General features: G+C 31.2%; 1 protein-coding gene across 8 annotated transcripts in view; it reads right to left on the minus strand.

Moving 5' to 3' along the window:
- Nucleotides 1–4,041: 4,041 nt before the first annotated feature.
- The window catches only part of mbl (muscleblind), a 255,772-nt gene continuing 232,275 nt past the window's right edge, over nt 4,042–27,538 (minus strand). For 4 of the 8 annotated variants that reach the window (XR_010576658.1, XR_010576657.1, XR_010576660.1 and 1 more), the window contains 2 exons: nt 8,289–8,373; nt 5,461–5,599 (listed from right to left, as the gene is read on the minus strand). Coding sequence is in view for 4 of the 8 variants with exons in the window: in XM_065514567.1 (XP_065370639.1) it covers nt 4,383–5,599 (1,217 nt within the window). In the remaining 4 variants the exon portion in view is untranslated. Of the gene's footprint in view, nt 5,600–8,288; nt 8,374–18,815; nt 19,000–19,476; nt 19,553–27,538 lie in introns of those variants that run through there. The other 4 variants (XM_065514568.1, XM_065514567.1, XM_065514569.1 and 1 more) reach the window with 4 other exon arrangements.

The raw sequence follows: 27,538 nt of genomic DNA on the forward strand, positions 1-27,538 counted from the left end.
TTTTAAGAAAAAAAAATGTTCTTTTAGAAATTTATTAATTTTTAAACTGTTATAAAATTTCCTTTGTTTTTAGTTCATGTAGAGTTGTTTTATGTTTGCTGTTGTTGAATTGTGTCTAAATTTATTTAACAAAAGTAAAAATAAAAACAAAAATTCATAAAATTAATTTTTTCTAATATTTTTATTTAATTTATTTTAATCTCTCTTGTTTAGTTTGAATCAGTAATATGGAACACTAGTGTTTTATTTAATTTTTTTTTATTACTTTTTTAATATTTTTGTATTTAATCTAAGTTGGTTTTTTTCAATTTTTTAACTTGTTTTAAATATTTAAGTCTTGCTAAAGTTTGGAGAAAAAAAATCTTTAGTTATTTTTGTTTTAAATTTTCTTTGTTTTACTACTCTATTTTAATGTTTTTATTTTTTTGTTTAATTTTTGTTTTGTAAATAATTCATCAACCTTTAATTTTCTTTAATTATTGTTAATGGAAATGTAGAACAAACAGATTTGTCAACATTTATGTTTTTCCGAAGTTTAAACGAGAGTTAAACCAAAGATATTAAACTGGCCTTAAGGAATATCAGCAATAAGTTCCTACAGATCGGTCCAGATCGGTCCAGATTTCCACAAAATTTGAAAGTAATTTAATATTCTTCAACAACTGGTTTCAAAAAGGATTTTGAACCTTTATTTTTTTGAAATTTTATTACAATTTAACTCTCGTTTTTAAAACTTGAATGTTTTTTTTTGGGATTTTCTTTTCTTTTGTGTTTATTATTTAAATAATTTCTGTTTAAATCTATTTATTTTGTTTTTTTTTTAATTTCTGTTAAAAACTCTACTTGGCTTTAAAGTTTTTGTTTTCAATAATTTTTCCATTTATTTTTTATTTTTTTTTTGGTTTATAAACATTTAATTGTTCAACAGCACTGTTTTTGTTTTAGATTTTCTAGAAATTTCTATAAAATTGATTTTTGTTTTCATTAAATTTCATAAATTTTGAAAATTATTTTTATTAATATTTTTTTTTTAATTTTTTCATAATTTTTTATTTTTTTTTTTGTAATATTTATTCAAAAAAGTGTTACTTTTTGGTGTATTTTTGTTTTTAATAATTTTTTTTTTGATTAATTTTAAATTTTCCTTAAATAAGGGTTGTTGTTTTAAGGAAAATATTTGTATAATTTTTTTGTTTAGAGTAAAATTTTAATGTAAAAATGTTGTTTTTCTTTAATTATACGTTTTCTTTTTTTTCTTTATTTTTCAATTTTTGTAGTGTGTTATTTAAGTGTAACTATTTGTTTAAGTGTATTTATTTATTTAATACTAATAATAAGTACTTTTTGAATGTGTGTGTATGTGTTTGTAGGTGTAGAGTAGTGGTAAGTAGTGTTAAAATTGTTGGTTAGGAAAAAAAAATTCTAAACGTAAAACTTCTAAAACAAAACGAAAACTTTTCATAGGTGATTGATTTCTCTTAGTTGAATTCTAATAATGATTTGTTTTGTAATGCAATAAATAAAATATTTGTTGGTTTAAACATTTAATGGGGTTTTTTTCATTTTCATTTAAGTAAGTATGTATTTATGTATATTTAATTAGATGTATTTTACAAAGAACTTAAATAGAGTTTAATTTTTAGGTTTAGAATTTGTTGCAGTGTGTAAAAACAAATGCCTTCATTGAGGTGTATGGACACAGATCTGGTTTTATGAGGGAATTGAAAACCATTAAAAACAAGGCAGCACTGTTTTTTAAGAGGACAGTTGTTAAATTTTCGAATTTTTACTCAGAAACTGAGAATATTTTCTATAGAAAATGTTGCTCAGAAACTGCCAACTTTTCTACAAAACAAGTTGCTCAGAAACTGACAACTTTTCTCTAGAAAATGTTGCTCAGAAACTGATAAATTTTCTGTAGAAAATGTTGCTTAGAAACTGACAACTTTTCTATACGAAAAGTTGCTCAGAAACTAACAACTTTTCTATAGAAAATGTTGCTCAGAAACTGAATATTTTTCTATAGAAAAAGTTGCTCAGAAACTGAATAATTTTCTATATAAAATGTTGCTCAGAAACTGACCAATTTTCTGTAGAAAATGTTGCTTAGAAACTGACAATTTTTCTATACGAAAAGTTGCTCAGAAACAGACAACTTTTCTATAGAAAATGTTGCTCAGAAACTGAATATTTTTCTATAGAAAAAGTTGCTCAGAAACTGAATAATTTTCTATATAAAATGTTGCTCAGAAACTGACCAATTTTCTGTAGAAAATGTTGCTTAGAAACTGACAACTTTTCTATACGAAAAGTTCCTCAGAAACTAACAACTTTTCTATACGAAAAGTTGCTCAGAAACTAGCAACTTTTCTCTAGAAAAAGTTTTTCAAGTACTGACAAATTTTCTCTTGAAAATGTTGCCTAGAAATTGACAGTTTTCCTCTAGAAAAAGTTGCTCACAAATTGACAATTTTCCTCTACAAAAAGATGCTCAGAAACTGACAACTTTGCTATAGAAAATGTTGCTCAGAAACTGACCAATTTGCTATAGAAAATGTTGCTCAGAAACTGACCAATTTGCTATAGAAAATGTTGCTCAGAAACTGACAAATTTTCTATAGAAAATGTTGCTCAGAAACTGACAACTTTTCTATAGAAAAAGTTGCTCAGAAACTGACCACTTTTCTATAGAAAATGTTGCTCAGAAACTGACCAATTTTCTATAGAAAATGATACTCAGAAACTGACCAATTTTCTATAGCAAATGTTGCTCAGAAACTGACCAATTTTCTATAGAAAATGTTGCTCAGAATCTGACCAATTTTCTATAGAAAATGTTGCTCAGAAACTGACCAATATTCCGTAGAAAATGTTGCTCAGAAACTGACAACTTTTCTATAGAAAATGTTGCTCAGAAACTGACAACTTTTCTATAGAAAATGTTGCTCAGAAACTGACCAATTTTCTGTAGAAAATGTTGCTCAGAAACTGACCAATTTTCTATAGAAAATGTTGCTCAGAAACTGACCAATTTTCTATAGAAAATGTTGCTCAGAAACTGACAACTTTTCTATAGAAAATGTTGCTCGGAAACTGACAACTTTTCTATAGAAAATGTTGCTCAGAAACTGACAACATTTCTAAGGAAAATTTTGCTAAGAAACTGACAACATTTCTATGGAAAATGTTGCTCAGAAACTGACAACTTTTCTATAGAAAATGTTGCTCTGAAACTGATAACTTTTCTATAGCAAATGTTGCTTTGAAACTGGTAACTTTTCTATAGAAAATGTTGCTCAAAAACTGACCAATTTTCTATAGAAAATGTTGCTCAGAAACTGACAACTTTTTAATACAAAATGTTGCTCAGAAACTGACGACTTTTTAATACAAAATGTTGATCAGAAACTATCAACTTTTCTATAGAAAATGTTGCTCAAAAACTGACAACTTTTCTCTAGAAAATGTTGCTCAGAAACTGACAACTTTTCTATAGAAAATGTTGCTCAGAAACTGACCAATTTTCTATAGAAAATGTTGCTCTGAAACTGACAACTTGTCAATAAAAAATGTTGCTCAGAAACTGACAGATTTTCTATAAAAAATGTTGCTCAGAAACTGACAAATTATCTCTAGAAAATGTTGCTCAGAAACTGACAAATTTTCTCTAGAAAATGTTGCTCAGAAACTGACCAATTTTCTATAGAAAATGTTGCTCAGAAACTGACAAATTTTCTATAGAAAATGTTGCTCTGAAACTGACAACTTTTCAATAAAAAATGTTGCTCAGAAACTGACAGCTTTTCTATAAAAAATGTTGCTCAGAAACTGACAACTTTTCTCTAGAAAAAATTGCTCAGAAGCTGACAACTTTTCTCTAGAAAAATTTGCTCAGAAACTGACAACTTTTCTATAGAAAATGTTGCTCAGAAACTGACCAATTTTCTGTAGGAAATGTTGCTGAGAAACTGACCAATTTGCTCTAGGAAATGTTGCTCAGAAACTGACATCTTTTTTACAGAAAATGTTGCTCAGAAATTAAAAACTTTTCATTAGAAAAAATCAGAGCTGAAGCCTTTATAAACATAAATGTTGTGTTATTAACAGTGCTGTCTAGAAACTTTATGAACTAAGTATTTTGTAACTGTAACAATAACAGACCTGTTAAGTTTTTTAACATAAATTAATAGTAATTAAGAAATGAGTCTCAGATTTTCAAATTAATATCTTAACAGTGCTGCCTGGTTTCTGTTGCCAGTTACCAGAGAGCTATTTTTAACCTCTAATACCTCCTATGTTTTAGTATAAAAAAGAAAACTTACTTTTTCTCTATTTAAATGAGTTTCCCCGTAAAGAGCAACTCCCTTGGACAGCCAATAACCTTAATGTTGTGGCTGTGCTGTGGCCGGATAAATGAAGGCATGTGTTGGATGATGTCCTGGATGTTGTGTGAGTGCTGCAGCAGCAGCACCGGTCAATGTTGTAACATCGGTTGGTTGTGTCAAGATTGGAATGCAATTCGTAGTGTAATTGCTGTTGGATAGTGTTGTACCCAAGACCAGGGGCGGTGCTTGAGTGGCTATGGCTATTGTCATGGCCGTAGCGGCGGCATTAGGCGCTGGATGTGGTGTGGCCTTAAGATAATTGGGTGTTGTTGTTGCTGTAGCTGGTGGTTGTAGAGTTGCAGCTGCAGCCAAAGGCAAATAGTTAGCTGCCATTGGTGTGGGTATTGTGGCTGTGGATGTTGTTGAGTGGGTCGTTGTTGTCGAGAGGGTGGGAGAGCAGGCCTTCGAGCATGATAACGATGAGGAGGCGGACGATGACGTTGAGGCAGCTGAGGGGGAATAAGGTGAGGTGATGTGATGATGCTGATGGTGACTGTGGTGTTGCTGTTGTTGGTGATGAGTATGCGGATGTTGTTGTTGTTGTTGGTAGTGAAGATGTTGCTGATGTTGTTGATGATGATGTTGTTGATGACTATTGTAAGTTGTATTGGCAGTTGTATATTGTAACTGTTGATATTGTTGTGGTGGTTGCTGTTGTGAGGTATGATAGATATGTGATAGAGCTGTCGTTGCATGTTGTTGTGGTTGATGATGATGATGATGGAATAGATTTGTTTGTGTTGCTAATGCCTTTGCTGTGGGTAGACATGATTGTTGCTGCTGCTGATGTTGTTGTTGTGTTGTTGTATAACTTATCGTTGCCGGTGTATAGAAATGTTGCTGATGATGTGGTTCAATTATAATTAAATTATTATTATAATTTGTGGTTGCAATTGTAGCCGTTGTTGAGGGTACTACAACACCACATGCTGTTGTTGTTAGTTTTAATTGTTGTTCATAGTCATGTTGTTGAAGTGTTGTTTGCTGTTGTTGTTGTTGTTGCTGCTGATTGTGTGTATTAATAGTATTGTTGTTGTTAATGTTGTTATTATTATTGTTGTTGCTTTGGTTGCCATTAATTAATGCTGCCATTATATTAGCGGGCGGCAATACAATTGGTATGTGATAATATTTACATTGCTTACGTCTGCACTGACCATTGGCATGATCACGACACACAGCCACACGTTGATCACATACTTCAACCTTATCGTCTGCATTTTTTTGTTAAGAAAAATAAAACAAACAAAAACAAACATTTGTTGAATAAATTATTGAATTTTTTTTGTAAAATATTTGCTTAGATTTGTATAATTTTAATGTGATATTTTTTTTTATAAAACAAAGCTGGGTGAATTTTAGTTATGACTAGAAAATATCTTAAAAGACCTGCTTAATATAGATACATAAATTATTTGTAAAAAAACTTGTACAATAAATTAGCTTAATTTAAATTAGGTATTTAAAAGATAAAGTTTATAGTTTTATTTATATAAAATATTCAAACATTTGTTAAATTTCCTAATTTTGAAGATGAATCCTTGATGATAGGTCAAAAACCCAACACATTTGTCCTACAGTAGTTCTATATTTAGCAATATGTCAACATTAAAATGAACACGGCTATATGAAAATGTTTATTTTGACGTTATTGAAGTTACACGGCTACCGTTGCTGCTGCACAGTGGTTTAGAAACTTTTTAGTTTGGAAATAATTCTGTAACTCGTGAACGATTGGAGATATCTTAATGAAATTCCACATAGTCAGTGCTGAGGTATTTTTTTGTGTTGATTTGTATTAACATGGGCTAGTACTTGCAATAAGGGCTAATGGGAGGCCCTCCAAAATTGATCACCTCAAGCCAACAAAATTTAAAAAAATCACCAAAAATTCTATTCTTATCCGAAGGTCATGAAATTTTATATCTAGATAGTACTTTAAAATATCTACGCTCTCTTTCAGTTCAAGAAATATTTGTGTTGAAAAATTTTTTGGAAAAAAATTTTCGACAACTTTTTAATTTTTTGTTTTGTGACGGAAAAGTTCTGGAAAATTTTAAAAAAAAATCTGTTGCATTTTTGATAAAATTTCAAAATAAATACAGTTATCTGGTCCCTGTAAAAATTAAAACGCATCCAATTTTGAAACATCTAAAAAGAGCTTATTTTTAAAGTTTTTTATTTTTTTATAGAAAAAATATTTCGGGTTTGTATATATTTTGTATATGATTCTGAAAGTAAACTTAACTTTAATTCGTATAGAATAAAAAATTTGCTCATTTAAGGGAATGAGCGAACCTCTCCAAACTTGGCCAAATTTGATAAAAAATTTCGGATTTATGTAAAAATTACTAAAAACTGCAAACATCTGATTCCAAAAAAATATTATTTTACAAAGGCCCTATATATGCTTTAATTGTACTAAAAGTTAATTAGATATCACACGGTAAATAACGGCACAGCAATCTCTTTTATGAAAAATTACATTTTTGGAATACATTTTCCCCGTTTTAGGAATTTCGGTATTTAAGTGAAGACAATGGCAAAAGTTATCAAGCCATTGATTTACAAACCTTTTGATTTATGTAGTTTCCAAATTTCATTACAATATCTCGATTCGTTTGAATTTTACATTAATTTGAATTTGAAATTTTTCTTCTCCAAAAATCACTAAATCATGAAATTTCAGATTTTTAGAGTAAATATTATACAGAAAATTTATAAGTTAAATTTTTTGGTTTACAATATTAATCCCAGAGTCCTAAGGTTTTCAATAATACCAAATACTTGTTCATACTGGTTATATCTATCCTTCAGGAAACCCACAAACGTAGCCTTCTCTTGCAATTTTTATCGTTTTTTTTTTTGCAACATGTGTATAATTTCAAATAAACCATAATTTGTGAAGACAAAGAATTTAAGGAATTTTTCCATGAAGAGCTTGAGAAATCATTGGTTGCAATTTCAAAACGTTTTCGATCAGCAGGATTCACCCAACAGCTGGGAAATTGGGTACCATACGAATTGAAACCTTAAAAAAAACGATGTTGGATGTCCGAAATCGTCTGCTTGAACGATATAAAAGGAAATCCTTTTTGCTACGGATTATTACTTGTGATGAAAAATGGATCCCTTACGATAACCCGAAGCGTGAAACATCGTATGTGAAGCTCGTCCAACAAGCCGAATTGACACCAAAGCCAAATATCGATGGCGCTAAGGTAATGCTCCGTACTTGGTTGGACCAAAAGGCCAGACCATCACAGGAACGTGTTATTGGTTTGAAGGGAACATTGACCGAAGAACGCCCAGAATATGCGGCCAGAAATGAACCGTAATATTCCATCGTAACAACGCTAGGCCATATGTTGCAATGTTGCCGTCCGACTACTATTTGACTTTAAAGTTGATTATTAAAGACATTTTGAATATGACCAATTTTTATTTAGTCCAATATTGTTGGTTATTGGTCTAAAAATCTTCAAAATTATTTCACTATAAAATTCATTCAACTTTCGAATGATTGCATTTCTGTTAATAGTTGCATTAAAGACCAACAGTTTTTAGAATAAAATATGATTCTTAAATTTAAGCCCTTCCTAAATTAACCAACAAATATGACAAATAATTTCTTAAACATTGAATACATAAAATTTCGATAAAATTTTTTTAAGAAAAAATCAAATCAAAAAGAGATCAAACTAAAATTAAAGAAAAATGTTTGTAAATAATTCGAAACGAGTTAAAAGCCAACTAAATACAAATAAAATATATAAAACTACCATACACTAATTCAATATCGAAATAAGCCTAAATAATAATAACAATAAAATCAAAAGTAGAAAATATGTATTGAAAGAAAATAAATTGAAATAAAAAAGAAAATTAGCAGCATGCACTTACCTTCAGTTAAATGAACGAATCTACAATTTAACCGACTGCACATAGATCTATTAAAATCTTGGCACACCGGGAGGGTGTCCAGTAACTAGAGATTACAAAAAATAAAACATGTTGTTGTTGGTGTTGTTGTTTTGGTATTTTTGGAATGGGGGTTGTTTAAGTGTATTTGTTGTAGATGTTAGTTGTTGTTGTTATTATAGTTGTTTGTTGTATATTGATGTACAGATTTACGAGATGCGAGCACAATTTAATTAATTTCAAATCAAAATATTCGTTAATCAAAACAAAATAATTTTACAACAGAAAATACATTTCACCAAATACAAATTATAGATTTTAACAAAAAAATTTAAAAAAAAGAAAATAAATTTTGAAAAATTTAATTTTGTGTTTTTATTTTAATAAAAAAAAAATTAAATATTTTTTTTTGTTTAATTTATATTTATATATATATAAAAAAAGAGAAGAAGAAGAAAAAAAGAAAGAAAAAAGAGCAAAAATTAGTTTTATATTGTCCATACTATAGATATTTTATAGTATTTATTTTTTTATATTTTTAATTGTAGTTTATAATAAAATTTTATATAATTGTTTGTTAAATATGTTTTTGTTGTTGTTGTTTGAATAGTTTATAAAATAAAAATAAATAAAAATATGTATTCTGTTGTTGTTGTTACTATATAACTTATGGGCTACATTTAAATTAAAAATAAATTTAAGCTTTAAGCCATAATATCCCCCTAAATTGTTTATGTTTTTTTGTTACAGTTTATGGATACTTAAATTTTAGCTAAATATTGTAAAATAATTCATACGGTTTAGATTCAAATTTGCTTAAAATTAAGTAAATCAGAAGGAAAAATAGAGAGAAGACATTAATAAAGAGAGACTTCTACAAAGTACAAGATCAATAGAAATTATGCTCTCACTCACTGTAAACCACCACACTAGAACAGAACTAGAACAGAACTAGAACAGAACTAGAACAGAACTAGAACAGAACTAGAACAGAACTAGAACAGAACTAGAACAGAACTAGAACAGAACTAGAACAGAACTAGAACAGAACTAGAACAGAACTAGAACAGAACTAGAACAGAACTAGAACAGAACTAGAACAGAACTAGAACAGAACTAGAACAGAACTAGAACAGAACTAGAACAGAACTAGAACAGAACTAGAACAGAACTAGAACAGAACTAGAACAGAACTAGAACAGAACTAGAACAGAACTAGAACAGAACTAGAACAGAACTAGAACAGAACTAGAACAGAACTAGAACAGAACTAGAACAGAACTAGAACAGAACTAGAACAGAACTAGAACAGAACTAGAACAGAACTAGAACAGAACTAGAACAGAACTAGAACAGAACTAGAACAGAACTAGAACAGAACTAGAACAGAACTAGAACAGAACTAGAACAGAACTAGAACAGAACTAGAACAGAACTAGAACAGAACTAGAACAGAACTAGAACAGAACTAGAACAGAACTAGAACAGAACTAGAACAGAACTAGAACAGAACTAGAACAGAACTAGAACAGAACTAGAACAGAACTAGAACAGAACTAGAACAGAACTAGAACAGAACTAGAACAGAACTAGAACAGAACTAGAACAGAACTAGAACAGAACTAGAACAGAACTAGAACAGAACTAGAACAGAACTAGAACAGAACTAGAACAGAACTAGAACAGAACTAGAACAGAACTAGAACAGAACTAGAACAGAACTAGAACAGAACTAGAACAGAACTAGAACAGAACTAGAACAGAACTAGAACAGAACTAGAACAGAACTAGAACAGAACTAGAACAGAACTAGAACAGAACTAGAACAGAACTAGAACAGAACTAGAACAGAACTAGAACAGAACTAGAACAGAACTAGAACAGAACTAGAACAGAACTAGAACAGAACTAGAACAGAACTAGAACAGAACTAGAACAGAACTAGAACAGAACTAGAACAGAACTAGAACAGAACTAGAACAGAACTAGAACAGAACTAGAACAGAACTAGAACAGAACTAGAACAGAACTAGAACAGAACTAGAACAGAACTAGAACAGAACTAGAACAGAACTAGAACAGAACTAGAACAGAACTAGAACAGAACTAGAACAGAACTAGAACAGAACTAGAACAGAACTAGAACAGAACTAGAACAGAACTAGAACAGAACTAGAACAGAACTAGAACAGAACTAGAACAGAACTAGAACAGAACTAGAACAGAACTAGAACAGAACTAGAACAGAACTAGAACAGAACTAGAACAGAACTAGAACAGAACTAGAACAGAACTAGAACAGAACTAGAACAGAACTAGAACAGAACTAGAACAGAACTAGAACAGAACTAGAACAGAACTAGAACAGAACTAGAACAGAACTAGAACAGAACTAGAACAGAACTAGAACAGAACTAGAACAGAACTAGAACAGAACTAGAACAGAACTAGAACAGAACTAGAACAGAACTAGAACAGAACTAGAACAGAACTAGAACAGAACTAGAACAGAACTAGAACAGAACTAGAACTAGAACAGAACTAGAACAGAACTAGAACAGAACTAGAACAGAACTAGAACAGAACTAGAACAGAACTAGAACAGAACTAGAACAGAACTAGAACAGAACTAGAACAGAACTAGAACAGAACTAGAACAGAACTAGAACAGAACTAGAACAGAACTAGAACAGAACTAGAACAGAACTAGAACAGAACTAGAACAGAACTAGAACAGAACTAGAACAGAACTAGAACAGAACTAGAACAGAACTAGAACAGAACTAGAACAGAACTAGAACAGAACTAGAACAGAACTAGAACAGAACTAGAACAGAACTAGAACAGAACTAGAACAGAACTAGAACAGAACTAGAACAGAACTAGAACAGAACTAGAACAGAACTAGAACAGAACTAGAACAGAACTAGAACAGAACTAGAACAGAACTAGAACAGAACTAGAACAGAACTAGAACAGAACTAGAACAGAACTAGAACAGAACTAGAACAGAACAGAACTAGAACAGAACTAGAACAGAACTAGAACAGAACTAGAACAGAACTAGAACAGAACTAGAACAGAACTAGAACAGAACTAGAACAGAACTAGAACAGAACTAGAACTAGAACAGAACTAGAACAGAACTAGAACAGAACTAGAACAGAACTAGAACAGAACTAGAACTAGAACAGAACTAGAACAGAACTAGAACAGAACTAGAACAGAACTAGAACAGAACTAGAACAGAACTAGAACAGAACTAGAACAGAACTAGAACAGAACTAGAACAGAACTAGAACAGAACTAGAACAGAACTAGAACAGAACTAGAACAGAACTAGAACAGAACTAGAACAGAACTAGAACAGAACTAGAACAGAACTAGAACAGAACTAGAACAGAACTAGAACAGAACTAGAACAGAACTAGAACAGAACTAGAACAGAACTAGAACAGAACTAGAACAGAACTAGAACAGAACTAGAACAGAACTAGAACAGAACTAGAACAGAACTAGAACAGAACTAGAACAGAACTAGAACAGAACTAGAACAGAACTAGAACAGAACTAGAACAGAACTAGAACAGAACTAGAACAGAACTAGAACAGAACTAGAACAGAACTAGAACAGAACTAGAACAGAACTAGAACAGAACTAGAACAGAACTAGAACAGAACTAGAACAGAACTAGAACAGAACTAGAACAGAACTAGAACAGAACTAGAACAGAACTAGAACAGAACTAGAACAGAACTAGAACAGAACTAGAACAGAACTAGAACAGAACTAGAACAGAACTAGAACAGAACTAGAACAGAACTAGAACAGAACTAGAACAGAACTAGAACTAGAACAGAACTAGAGCAGAACTAGAACAGAACTAGAACAGAACTAGAACAGAACTAGAACAGAACTAGAACAGAACTAGAACAGAACTAGAACAGAACTAGAACAGAACTAGAACAGAACTAGAACAGAACTAGAACAGAACTAGAACAGAACTAGAACAGAACTAGAACAGAACTAGAACAGAACTAGAACAGAACTAGAACAGAACTAGAACAGAACTAGAACAGAACTAGAACAGAACTAGAACAGAACTAGAACAGAACTAGAACAGAACTAGAACAGAACTAGAACAGAACTAGAACAGAACTAGAACAGAACTAGAACAGAACTAGAACAGAACTAGAACAGAACTAGAACAGAACTAGAACAGAACTAGAACAGAACTAGAACAGAACTAGAACAGAACTAGAACAGAACTAGAACAGAACTAGAACAGAACTAGAACAGAACTAGAACAGAACTAGAACAGAACTAGAACAGAACTAGAACAGAACTAGAACAGAACAGAACTAGAACAGAACTAGAACAGAACTAGAACAGAACTAGAACAGAACTAGAACAGAACTAGAACAGAACTAGAACAGAACTAGAACAGAACTAGAACAGAACTAGAACAGAACTAGAACAGAACTAGAACAGAACTAGAACAGAACTAGAACAGAACTAGAACAGAACTAGAACAGAACTAGAACAGAACTAGAACAGAACTAGAACAGAACTAGAACAGAACTAGAACAGAACTAGAACAGAACTAGAACAGAACTAGAACAGAACTAGAACAGAACTAGAACAGAACTAGAACAGAACTAGAACAGAACTAGAACAGAACTAGAACAGAACTAGAACAGAACTAGAACAGAACTAGAACAGAACTAGAACAGAACTAGAACAGAACTAGAACAGAACTAGAACAGAACTAGAACAGAACTAGAACAGAACTAGAACAGAACTAGAACAGAACTAGAACAGAACTAGAACAGAACTAGAACAGAACTAGAACAGAACTAGAACAGAACTAGAACAGAACTAGAACAGAACTAGAACAGAACTAGAACAGAACTAGAACAGAACTAGAACAGAACTAGAACAGAACTAGAACAGAACTAGAACAGAACTAGAACAGAACTAGAACAGAACTAGAACAGAACTAGAACAGAACTAGAACAGAACTAGAACAGAACTAGAACAGAACTAGAACAGAACTAGAACAGAACTAGAACAGAACTAGAACAGAACTAGAACAGAACTAGAACAGAACTAGAACAGAACTAGAACTAGAACAGAACTAGAACTAGAACTAGAACAGAACTAGAACAGAACTAGAACAGAACTAGAACAGAACTAGAACAGAACTAGAACAGAACTAGAACAGAACTAGAACAGAACTAGAACAGAACTAGAACAGAACTAGAACAGAACTAGAACAGAACTAGAACAGAACTAGAACAGAACTAGAACAGAACTAGAACAGAACTAGAACAGAACTAGAACAGAACTAGAACAGAACTAGAACAGAACTAGAACAGAACTAGAACAGAACTAGAACAGAACTAGAACAGAACTAGAACAGAACTAGAACAGAACTAGAACAGAACTAGAACAGAACTAGAACAGAACTAGAACAGAACTAGAACAGAACTAGAACAGAACTAGAACAGAACTAGAACAGAACTAGAACAGAACTAGAACAGAACTAGAACAGAACTAGAACAGAACTAGAACAGAACTAGAACAGAACTAGAACAGAACTAGAACAGAACTAGAACAGAACTAGAACAGAACTAGAACAGAACTAGAACAGAACTAGAACAGAACTAGAACAGAACTAGAACAGAACTAGAACAGAACTAGAACAGAACTAGAACAGAACTAGAACAGAACTAGAACAGAACTAGAACAGAACTAGAACAGAACTAGAACAGAACTAGAACAGAACTAGAACAGAACTAGAACAGAACTAGAACAGAACTAGAACAGAACTAGAACAGAACTAGAACAGAACTAGAACAGAACTAGAACAGAACTAGAACAGAACTAGAACAGAACTAGAACAGAACTAGAACAGAACTAGAACAGAACTAGAACAGAACTAGAACAGAACTAGAACAGAACTAGAACAGAACTAGAACAGAACTAGAACAGAACTAGAACAGAACTAGAACAGAACTAGAACAGAACTAGAACAGAACTAGAACAGAACTAGAACAGAACTAGAACAGAACTAGAACAGAACTAGAACAGAACTAGAACAGAACTAGAACAGAACTAGAACAGAACTAGAACAGAACTAGAACAGAACTAGAACAGAACTAGAACAGAACTAGAACAGAACTAGAACAGAACTAGAACAGAACTAGAACAGAACTAGAACAGAACTAGAACAGAACTAGAACAGAACTAGAACAGAACTAGAACAGAACTAGAACAGAACTAGAACAGAACTAGAACAGAACTAGAACAGAACTAGAACAGAACTAGAACAGAACTAGAACAGAACTAGAACAGAACTAGAACAGAACTAGAACAGAACTAGAACAGAACTAGAACAGAACTAGAACAGAACTAGAACAGAACTAGAACAGAACTAGAACAGAACTAGAACAGAACTAGAACAGAACTAGAACAGAACTAGAACAGAACTAGAACAGAACTAGAACAGAACTAGAACAGAACTAGAACAGAACTAGAACAGAACTAGAACAGAACTAGAACAGAACTAGAACAGAACTAGAACAGAACTAGAACAGAACTAGAACAGAACTAGAACAGAACTAGAACAGAACTAGAACAGAACTAGAACAGAACTAGAACAGAACTAGAACAGAACTAGAACAGAACTAGAACAGAACTAGAACAGAACTAGAACAGAACTAGAACAGAACTAGAACAGAACTAGAACAGAACTAGAACAGAACTAGAACAGAACTAGAACAGAACTAGAACAGAACTAGAACAGAACTAGAACAGAACTAGAACAGAACTAGAACAGAACTAGAACAGAACTAGAACAGAACTAGAACTAGAACAGAACTAGAACTAGAACTAGAACAGAACTAGAACAGAACTAGAACAGAACTAGAACAGAACTAGAACAGAACTAGAACAGAACTAGAACTAGAACTAGAACAGAACTAGAACAGAACTAGAACAGAACTAGAACAGAACTAGAACAGAACTAGAACAGAACTAGAACAGAACTAGAACAGAACTAGAACAGAACTAGAACAGAACTAGAACAGAACTAGAACAGAACTAGAACAGAACTAGAACAGAACTAGAACAGAACTAGAACAGAACTAGAACAGAACTAGAACAGAACTAGAACAGAACTAGAACAGAACTAGAACAGAACTAGAACAGAACTAGAACAGAACTAGAACAGAACTAGAACAGAACTAGAACAGAACTAGAACAGAACTAGAACAGAACTAGAACAGAACTAGAACAGAACTAGAACAGAACTAGAACAGAACTAGAACAGAACTAGAACAGAACTAGAACAGAACTAGAACAGAACTAGAACAGAACTAGAACAGAACTAGAACAGAACTAGAACAGAACTAGAACAGAACTAGAACAGAACTAGAACAGAACTAGAACAGAACTAGAACAGAACTAGAACAGAACTAGAACAGAACTAGAACAGAACTAGAACAGAACTAGAACAGAACTAGAACAGAACTAGAACAGAACTAGAACAGAACTAGAACAGAACTAGAACAGAACTAGAACAGAACTAGAACAGAACTAGAACAGAACTAGAACAGAACTAGAACAGAACTAGAACAGAACTAGAACAGAACTAGAACAGAACTAGAACAGAACTAGAACTAGAACAGAACTAGAACAGAACTAGAACAGAACTAGAACAGAACTAGAACAGAACTAGAACAGAACTAGAACAGAACTAGAACAGAACTAGAACAGAACTAGAACAGAACTAGAACAGAACTAGAACAGAACTAGAACAGAACTAGAACAGAACTAGAACAGAACTAGAACAGAACTAGAACAGAACTAGAACAGAACTAGAACAGAACTAGAACAGAACTAGAACAGAACTAGAACAGAACTAGAACAGAACTAGAACAGAACTAGAACAGAACTAGAACAGAACTAGAACAGAACTAGAACAGAACTAGAACAGAACTAGAACAGAACTAGAACAGAACTAGAACAGAACTAGAACAGAACTAGAACAGAACTAGAACAGAACTAGAACAGAACTAGAACAGAACTAGAACAGAACTAGAACAGAACTAGAACAGAACTAGAACAGAACTAGAACAGAACTAGAACAGAACTAGAACAGAACTAGAACAGAACTAGAACAGAACTAGAACAGAACTAGAACAGAACTAGAACAGAACTAGAACAGAACTAGAACAGAACTAGAACAGAACTAGAACAGAACTAGAACAGAACTAGAACAGAACTAGAACAGAACTAGAACAGAACTAGAACAGAACTAGAACAGAACTAGAACAGAACTAGAACAGAACTAGAACAGAACTAGAACAGAACTAGAACAGAACTAGAACAGAACTAGAACAGAACTAGAACAGAACTAGAACAGAACTAGAACAGAACTAGAACAGAACTAGAACAGAACTAGAACAGAACTAGAACAGAACTAGAACAGAACTAGAACAGAACTAGAACAGAACTAGAACAGAACTAGAACAGAACTAGAACAGAACTAGAACAGAACTAGAACAGAACTAGAACAGAACTAGAACAGAACTAGAACAGAACTAGAACAGAACTAGAACAGAACTAGAACAGAACTAGAACAGAACTAGAACAGAACTAGAACAGAACTAGAACAGAACTAGAACAGAACTAGAACAGAACTTGAACAGAACTTGAACAGAACTAGAACAGAACTAGAACAGAACTAGAACAGAACTAGAACAGAACTAGAACAGAACTAGAACAGAACTAGAACAGAACTAGAACAGAACTAGAACAGAACTAGAACAGAACTAGAACAGAACTAGAACAGAACTAGAACAGAACTAGAACAGAACTAGAAAGAAGTAGAACTAGAACAGAACTAGATTTGAATTGATGAAAACTTAATACTGTACTAAGAATTTGTACATGAAAATTGTCTTTATATAGCAAAACTATTATTGGATGCATGACCTAAAAATGCGGTATTTACACTAGGTGAAGGTTTTTAATAACTTAGATGTCATTTTGAAACAAAGTTTGAAATTTTCGGGAAGTTTTGCTTTACTTCTTTAATTTGAAAACAAAAGTATAGCTAAAACACACCGATTGCTCAACAAAGCTTATGGTGAATGTGTTCCATCCGTCATTATGCCATGAAGATTGTTGTGAAACTCAACAGGAGCTTACAGAATCATTGGGAGCTGTTCAAGCCGCAATTTCAAAATGTTGCTCGCTAGGTTTCATCGAAAAGCAGGGAAATTGGAAACTGAAGCCGAGAGACCTTGAAAGGCAATTTTGCATGTCCGTACTAGTGTTTGAAAGCTATAGAAGAAAATAAGTTTTACACAGAATCATAAATGGATCCATTACGATAACTTGAAGTGTAAGAGATCGTACATGAAGCCCTGCCAACCAGCCGAATCGACACCAAAGCCAAATATCCATGGCGGTAAGCTAATGCTCTCTATTTGGTGGGAGCAAAAGGGAGCCATCTCTTATGAGCTGCTGAAATATGGCTAGATTATCACAGGGAACTTATACTGAACACTACTAATTTCCCCGTTCGACTACCATATCTTTTAATTGAAATCTCTGGGAAACGCTTCACTTTGTAACAAAGTATCCAATATTGGGTTGATTCATTCTTGGCCTCAAAAGATTAGCAGATCTTTTGGCTAGGAATCCATATGGAAAATAGTCATACCTAATAATTGTCATTCTTAATAAATTTATATTGTACGAATGTTAAAAATTTGAAAAAATTCCTCATTTTAAAATTATAACTTTTTTAATTATTAATTTTTCTTTAGTTTCTTTCAGCATGTTTATCTTAAAGAAGTTGTTTATAAATTTGTGGGAGCATAATTTTTATTGGCTTGTACTAAAGCTTTAATTTATGAAAACTTGAAAAAATCTTAAAAATTAAGCGTTTTCTCTTGTTAAGTTTTGAAAAGAAATATAAAATTTACCTAAACACAAAATCAAATTAAAAAAAAACTGAAATAATAATAACAAAATTATAAAATATAACTGAAGACAAAATAAGCTTTAAAAGAAAGCTTTATATAGAAAGCAGCAAGTTATATTTTGAGTAGATTTTGGAAATTTAAATACAATACAAAGTGATTTGATTTTAATTAATTTTTGAGATATAAATAGTATAAGATCTAAACAACACACGCACACCAGTTTCGTTTTGTATAAAGATTGAAACAAAAACTAAAAATAAATTAACATAAGAAGAGAAAAGCTTAAATTAAAAAGCTGTGGCACTAAGAAAGAACTGAACTTAATTTAAGGATTTTGTAAAACTCACATTTTTAGGTTTGATTTTTTTTATCATAAGTTTTTCTTTATCTTTGGGTTTTGGATTTGTTTTTTTTTTTTTTTTTGATTCTAATATCACAATTTAAGTTTTATATTTTGTTTAAATGGAATGTTTTTTTTTTGGGGGGTAATTTTTTTTTTTGTTATTGTTATTTTGTAAGAAAAAATATGAATTAAATTTGGTGCTAGAGTTTATGTTTTGTTTAAGATTTTTTCTTTCATTTGAGATTATTTGTTCGTTTTGGAAAAAGTGAAGCTCCTAAAACTCTGTTTTATTTGTTGGAATTTAAGAGATCTTTTTAACAAACACACAGTTACAAATCCTAAATGACGGCACTAGAAATATATGAAAAAAGAGACAAAAAAAAAAAGAATAAAAAGAAAACAATAAGCTTTTGTTTTTTTGATGTAGTTGTAGTTGTAGATTTTTTGGTTATAAAACATTTAAATGATGTTGGTAATAATTTATTATATTATAAATAGATATTATTTATTTGAAAATAAAAGAAGAAAGCTTTGGTGTTTAACAAGCTTTAAAGCTCTTTTTTTCTAATACATTTAAGATTAAAGTGTACAAATTGTAAGTTGTTGTTGTTATTTAATTTTTTTTTTATTATTATTGTTGTTGTTGATGAAGGCAAAACCAAAATTTAAAAGTAAGCACAACTAAAGCTTTATTTTAAAAAGAAAAGCTTTTAAGCTAAACTCAAGCTTAAAAAGCAATATGCATAGTTATTTTTTAATTGTTTCAATTTGTATTTAATGCAATTTGTTTGATTTATTAAATTTGATGTTTTTTAAAGGTTTCATTACCTAATAATGTAAACAGTACCATTTATAAGTATTGGACACTGTGTGTGATATAATAACCGCCGATCTGAGTTATGAGCTGCTTTTAGAAATTATTATTTGTTTTTACAGGGTTATCAAAGGGTCAGCGGATTTTGGAATAAAATTAAGAGACAAAAAAAAAGAGTGGGGAAAAGAAGAAGAAAAAAATTTCAGTTTTAACAAACATATTGTGGCTGGTTTTTTTTTTCTTAATTTATTAACTTAAACTATAATCAAGAATTTAATAATTTTTTTATAATAGAAAATAAAAAATAATACAAATGTCCTTGTATAAAAACAATACAATAGTTTTTTTGTTATAGTAAATTACTAGCTATAGCCAAGTATTTATTTTATGTGTGTATGTAAGTATGGGAATAAATATGTGTGTGTGTGTGTATGTGTGCTTTTAATACTAATGCCTTTTTTCATTAGTCGTTATTTAGAAAAAAAATATAAGGTAAAAGGGAGTGTCATAACAGTTGTAATCGTCATCATCATTCTCATCGCCGCCATCGCCATCATCATCAGTCATTAGTGTTAGTTAAATATTGGTTAGAGCTGACTGAATACATACATATAGTACATTAGAAAAGACACACAAAAAAAGCAAATTGTGACATCACCATCATCATGGACTGACATTAAATAAACAGCTTTTTTTCTGCTTTCACTATCAGGCTTTAATTTGGTTTCCCCTTGCTCTCTTGTATTTTAAACAGTAATGGATTAGATACATAAGGATACTAACTTAATTTTAAAAATAAGTTACACAAAATTTGATCTTAAAAACGGATACTTCTTATAAATCTAATGTATTTTAAAACGGAACGGAACTCTTAATTCGATATTATGAAAAAAAACTTAAGCAAATTTAAATTTCCATAACCTTTAATCCATTTATATATTGCGTTTTAGACCGCTCAGTAGTTTCGGAGTTATAATAACAAATTGAAGCAAAAAAAATATTTTTTAAGTGAAAATAGCAAATTTTTTTGTTTTAAAAAATCATGAAAAATCGAAAGCGGCAGAAATTGTTCAGGTTTATTGCTTTAAAGCAAAGCCACATGTAATAGGAACAAAACTAGATATTGATCATAAAAATCTATGGATTCGTTTCGAATTTATACACAATTAAGTGAATTCGCTCATTTTCCCAATATTTTAGTTTTTTGTTTGATATACATAAAATTGAATAGTTAATGTTCTTCTTCGGATAGATTGAATTTTGAAAACATTTCCCCATGCTATGTATAAATTTTGACATATATATTGCGTTACAATCGGTTTCGGAGTTATAATAACAATTTGAAGCAAAAATATATATTTTTTACGTGAAAATAGCAAATTTTTTTGTTTTAAAAAAATCATGAGAAATCCAAAACGGCAGAAATTGTTCAGATTTATTGCTTTATCGCAAAGCCACATATAATGCCAACAAAACAAAATATTGATCGTAAGAATCCATTTATTCTTTTTGAATTTATTCACAATTAAGTGAATTCGCTCATTTTCCCAATATTTTAGTTTTTTTTATATATATAAAATTGTGTAGTTAATGTTCTTCTTCGGATTGATTAAATTTTGAAAACATTTCCCCATGCTATTTATAAATTTTCACATACATATTGCGTTACAATCGGCTCAGTAGTTTCGAAGTTATAGTAACAAATTGAAGCAAAAATATATATTTTTTACGTGAAAATAGAAAAAATTTTGGATTTAAAAAAATCATGAAAAATCCAAAACGGCAGGAAATTTTTAGGTTTATTACTTCAAAGCAAAGCCACTTGTAATAGGAACAAAATTAGATATTGATCATGAAAATCTATGGATTCGTTTCGAATTTATACACAATTAAGTGAATTCGCTTATTTTCCCAATATTTTAGTTTTTTGTTTGATATACATAAAATTTAATAGTTAATCTTCTTCTTTCGATTGATTGAATTCCGAAAATATTTTCTACATGCTTTGTATAAATTTTTACATATATATTGCGATTCAATCGGCTCAGTAGTTTCGGAGTTATAATAACAAATTGAAGAAAAAATATATATTTTTTACATAACAATAGCAATTTTTGTTGTTTTTAAAAAATAATGAAAAATCAAAAACGGCAGAAATTGTTCAGGTTTATTTCTTTAAAGCAAAGCCACATGTAATAGGAACACAACTAGATATTGATCATAAAAATCTATGGATTCGTTTCGAATTTATACACAATTAAGTGAATTCGCTCATTATCACAAAATTACATGTGACTACAAGAGTGTACTTTGAGTGGAAATTAAAAGGGTTTTTGTTTTGTAACAATAAGTACAATACAGCAAAATTGTTTAGTGATTTAAAAGTTTCAGACAAACTTTGAATATTTTTCTTCCAGTCTAGTGTTTCTGATTCAGGGCCTTCATGAATTTTTTTTCAGAAAGAAAATTTGTTTTATGTTTAATGTTTTAATCAATAAGATTAAACATAGAGAATTATACATGGAGAGGAAACTAGAAAAAATAAACTCAAATAAAACAAGAAGAGAACTATATTCGGTTGTGTCGAATCTTATATAACCTTCACCAAATTATACTTTAAAATAAAAATTATTAATTAAAAAAAAAACTTATTTTCATTTCAAAATTTTGAAAAAACTATTTTTTTTTTTAAAATTCAGTTTTAAATTTTTTTAAATTTATTAGTAAAAAACATTTTATGGTAAATTGTTTTTCCCGATTTTTATCCGTTACTATGATGTTATTTAATTCGTTGCAAGGGACTTTCAAATAGCTATTATTACATATCCACATTGTCAATATTAATGATTTAGTAATCTAGATATAGATAAAAAATCGAGGTTGTCCTGGTTTTTTCCTTATATCTCAGCTATTTATGGTCCGATTCTCAATTTTACGAATGAATCATATACATATGCAATTAGCTTGAGGGCTACAGAAAGTTGATTTCAACATACAGACGGACTGGCTATATTGACTCCGCTATCTACAACGATCCAGAACTCTTGCTACTCATTGAGAAGGGTATAAAAATTATTCGAAATAGGTACCCAGTAAGCACCAAAGCCCCAAAAATTCAAGCACTTGAAGATTTTGTTGGAATTTGACTTGAATGCAAATGTAATTATACTTTAAACATGAAAAATATTTGAAAATTTATTTATTTTTCAAACAAAAAACATATGGCTTGAATTTATGTTTCCTTTTTACTGGAGAATGCTATTGAAATAAAGTGTAATACAACTGTAATTCAAATGCTTGACTATAATTCAAGGCTTGAATTACTTGAATTCCAGTAAAAATGCTTATTGGGTATGAGTATACGAGTATTGTTTTTGTTTTAACATAGTTTGTTTTACTAAAATATTCTGACAACTTAGGTTTTTGACAACTGAGTTAGGTCTTTGACAGGACTGTTTCCGATCACTTAGTAACACCAAAGAATTTTTTTTTCTTTCGAAAATGTCGCATTAAGTTATAACTAATCTTCATATGTGGGAAGTTTTGTTTTACTTCTTTAATTTAGTCTAACTAAAGCTTAAGGTGAATACGTTCCATCGGCCTTCAACACATGGTTTGTTCGGATCAGAAGTGGTGATTTTGATACTGAAGACAAAAATCTACCAGGCCAGGGAAACACATTTGAAGACCAAAAATTTAAAGCATTACTCCATGAAGATTGTTGTCGAACTCAACAAGATCTTGCAAAATCATTGAGAGCTACTCAAGCAGCAATTTCAAAAAGTTTGCAAACAGCGGTATTCATCCAAAAGAAGGGAAATTAGGTACCATATGAATTGAAGCCGACTGACCTTGAAAGACGATTTTGAATGCTGGCATGACGCTATAAAAGAAAATAATTTTTGCGCCGAATCATTACTTGTGATGAAAAATGGATCCATTACAATAACCCGAAGCGTAAGATATCGTATGTGAAGCCTGACCAATCAGCCGAATCGACTCCAAAGCAAATATCCATGTCGTGAAGGTAATGCTCTGTATTTGGTGGGAGCAAAAGCGTCCTATATATTATGAGCTGCTCAAATCTGGCCATACCATCACAGGGAACCTGTACTGAATGCAACTGACTCATTTGAAGTGACCATAGACCGAAAAATGGCCAGAATATGCGTCCAGACATGAAACCGTAATATTTTATCATGACAATACTCGGCCACATGTTGCAATTCCTGTTAAAAACTATTTAAAATGAATAGGTGATGAAGTTTTGCCTCATCCGCTTTATATTCCAGACCTTGCCCGGTCCGAATACTATTTGTTACGAGCGATGTAGAACGCACTCTGGGATAGCTATCTCGCCCTAGAACAGAGTATGCTATTGGCTTGATTCGATCTTGGCCCCAAAAGATGAGCAGTTCTTTTGGCTCAAATTCCATTTGATGCCAGAATAAATTTATTTTTCATAAATGTTTAAAAATAAAAGCTAAAATTGTGATAACATCAAGCATTTTGAAGTCATACACCCAATATTAATACCTTGTATTCGGGTTCATAAAAAACAAGGATACTGATATTAATTAATTCAAATGAATTTAAATAAAATTCACTTGAATTCTTTAACATCAGTATCCTTCTCTTTAAACCCACTGACTGTGTCCGTATACCACTGTCATACATTAAATGTTTACTAAGAATGCTTCATTGAGAACGAAAAAATAAACCAACAAAAATATGTACATATACTGTACATCAGCAACAAAAAACCTAGAACCCACTCTTAATTATAATGGTTTATTTGGTATAAAGGCGCGGATGCGCTATTAATTTGATTAACCTAATTTAGAACATAAAAAAAAAACAAAAAAAAATTACAAAATAAAGAGAATAACCACACATGTAACTAGATATGTAAACTTGCTAACAACTTACAACTACTTACATACAGTATTTCCTGCTAACCGGCTAAATTGATAAACTAAATGTAGCTAAACTGATCAAACCACCCACCTAAATGGCAACATATATAAATACCATGGTTTTTGTGTAGGTTTTGTGAACATACAGGTGTGTCAATTAGTAATAAACCTTTTAAAGGAATGAATATGGGCAAAACCACAATTTCTTTTTAAAATTTTAGTAAATTTTATTCACGAAGAGTTTTGTATGAACAAAAAGTAGTGGTTCATCATGTAATATCCGTTTTCGTAATTCTCATGGAGGAGACCCTTAAGACTAAGTAGTTTATAAAATATTTAAAAAATTCAGCCTAACCAAAAAAGTCAATTTTAAATTAAGTCAAATATTATTAAAAATTTCGTACAAGAAAAGAAATTTCAAATATAATTTAATCGTTATAGATATCGTAGTTGATATAGCCATGATTCATACATCAGTATATCCCCTATAGTCCAAGAGCATTAAATGCATCACGAAACAGTCACTGATTAGTGTGGATGTTGGCCAGTCCATCACCGTCAACGACTCACAGTGGCGCCATTTGAGTTTTTTCTTTGCAAAAATCATAACATTTGAACCAAATGAGATAATCAAAAAATTTAAAAGGTATATGATAGATAATTGATCAGCCTATGAAATGAGTGTTTGAAAATGGTTCTACGCCTTTCAGATGCATACTTATGGGTTAGCAAAGTTGAAATTTGTGGAAAAATCAATTTTTTGGAAAGTAAAATAAAATATTTTTTAAAAGTTTTTAATTTTTTATGTTTCTTTTAAAGGCTTTTATGATTTAAAATTATTCCAGAAAAGATTAAAAAAAATAAAAAATTTTGGTTGGTTTTTCACAGTCATGTGTCATTTCTGAAACCATGTCTTTTTTCAAAATTTTACCTCTAGGAAAAAATGGGGTAAGAACGGGCAGCTGAAAATTTTTGCATTAGGTAAAGGAATAATCAAAGAACTTATTTTGAAAATATGGCAAATATAGACATTGATAGTTTTTTTATTTTCCTTCAAAGTTGAGAAATATTGAAAAAATGGATAGTTGATAAATATCGTTTTACCTGGGTAAATACAAAGCAAACAATACAATTTTTGTTTATTCTTTTCTTAATAAATATATTTATCAAAAGAATCAAAACTAATTACGATCAGTTACATAGTTTTCGATATACTGTATCTGAAAGTGGACCAAATTACCTAAAAATTGTCTGTTTTTTTTGAAAACTGAAAATCAACTTTTAAGGGCTATATCTTCTGAACCAAAAATCTGTTTGTAATAAGATTAGCATTTTTTAAATCGTTGGACAATTTACTGTAAAAGAGGTTTATTCAATATTTTTTAGGGACACATGCAATTTTGATTTTTGCAACCTCACTTCTTCTACGGGCGCCATTGTGCGGCGAGTGTTTTCGGTCGATGATTACCGACTTATTTTGGCCTGAATTGGAAGATATGGATATCTGTGGTTTCAATCTGTGGGCATGGTCATCTCACGTGAAGATTGTGTGAACTGGCCACCAAGATCGTGCAATTTGACTTTTTCTTGTGAGGTTTGCTTAAAACACAGGTTTGTGCGAATAAATGACAAAACATAGCAGCCCTCAAAGCCAACATAACCCATAACATCGGTCAAATTCAGGCTGATTTATGCTGTCATGGAAAATTTGTCATAGAAAATTTGACATTTCGGATGTACACTACCCAGTGAAGCCGAGGCTGACATTTGCACGATGTTATATTCAATGCATTATGACATCGATAGGCTTTTCAAACGAATATCAAATATCGATGACATCTCACACACATTTTGTATTATTTATATTTAAATATAGGAATCGCTTTATGAAAGACCCTTCACATAAATATCCTAGACCTTTTTATACCCTACACCACCATAGTGGGGAGGGTATTATGCGTTTGTGCAGATGTTTGTAACGACCAAAAATATTAGTCTAACACCCACCTTAAAATATACCGATCGACTTAGAAACACTTTCTAATGCCCGTAACTTCAACAAATAGATATCTACGGTGTAAAATACCCAGCAGATAAATTTACCTAAAAAGTAACTTGACATTAATTTCAAATCAATATCTACGGGTAAAAATTACCAAATATTTTTACTCCATAATTAACTAAGCACTGATAGATATCTGTTTGTTGAAATTACGAGCATGAGTCGATTAAACGATGTCCGCCCGACCGTCCGTCCGTCTGGTTGGCTGGCTGGCTGTCCATGTAAACCTTGTTCGCAGAGTACAGGTCGCAATTTTGAAGATATTTCGATCAAATTTGGTACATATTGAAACTGGCTGAAATCGGTCCATTATTTCACCTAGCCCCCATACAAATGTCCCCTCGAAATTGGACTTTATCGGTCATAAATATTTAATTTATCTATGTATCTACACAAATTTCGCTGCAAATAAGTTTTATATATACAAAATTCATGTCACCAAATTTTGTTACGATCGGTCCATAATTAGTCATAGCTCCGATATAGACCCGCTTCCGAAAATCACTTTAACGTGCTTAAATCTATTAAAAATGTTGGTATATACACAAAATTCAACATAGTTAACTTTAATATAGACATAAATCACATGACCTAATTTCATGGCGATCGGTCCATAATGGGTTATAGCTCCCATATAAAGCCCTCTTCCGAAAATCACTCACGAATATAAATTATTGATATTTTAAAAGAAAAATATTTTTACTCATTTACTTGGTGTAGGGTATTATATGGTCGGGCTTGACCGAAATATCCAGGTGGTCCTTAAAATGTTTGCATTTCAAAATTTCCGTGGGGCCCTTTGTCAATACTATAGTATTTCATAGACGATTAATACTCAATTCGCGCAATTAATATAATGCTGTTATTAACATTGTTTATAAATATTGCAACATTAACTGTTAAAGCTACTAATATTAACATTAGAGCTGTTAAAAGCTCAAGGTGATCATTGTGGAAATAGAACATTCTAGTTTTGTCCATTAGATAATTCATGAAACTGCTAGAAGATGGCACTGCGTATATAAATAGTAACAGCGAGTTGCTGAGGAGTGAGTATATCGTAGAGCGCTGTTAGAGTTAACATCAATTGGCAATTTT

This window comes from Calliphora vicina, chromosome 5 (assembly GCF_958450345.1).
Source record: "Calliphora vicina chromosome 5, idCalVici1.1, whole genome shotgun sequence".
Classification (NCBI taxonomy): domain Eukaryota; kingdom Metazoa; phylum Arthropoda; class Insecta; order Diptera; family Calliphoridae; genus Calliphora; species Calliphora vicina.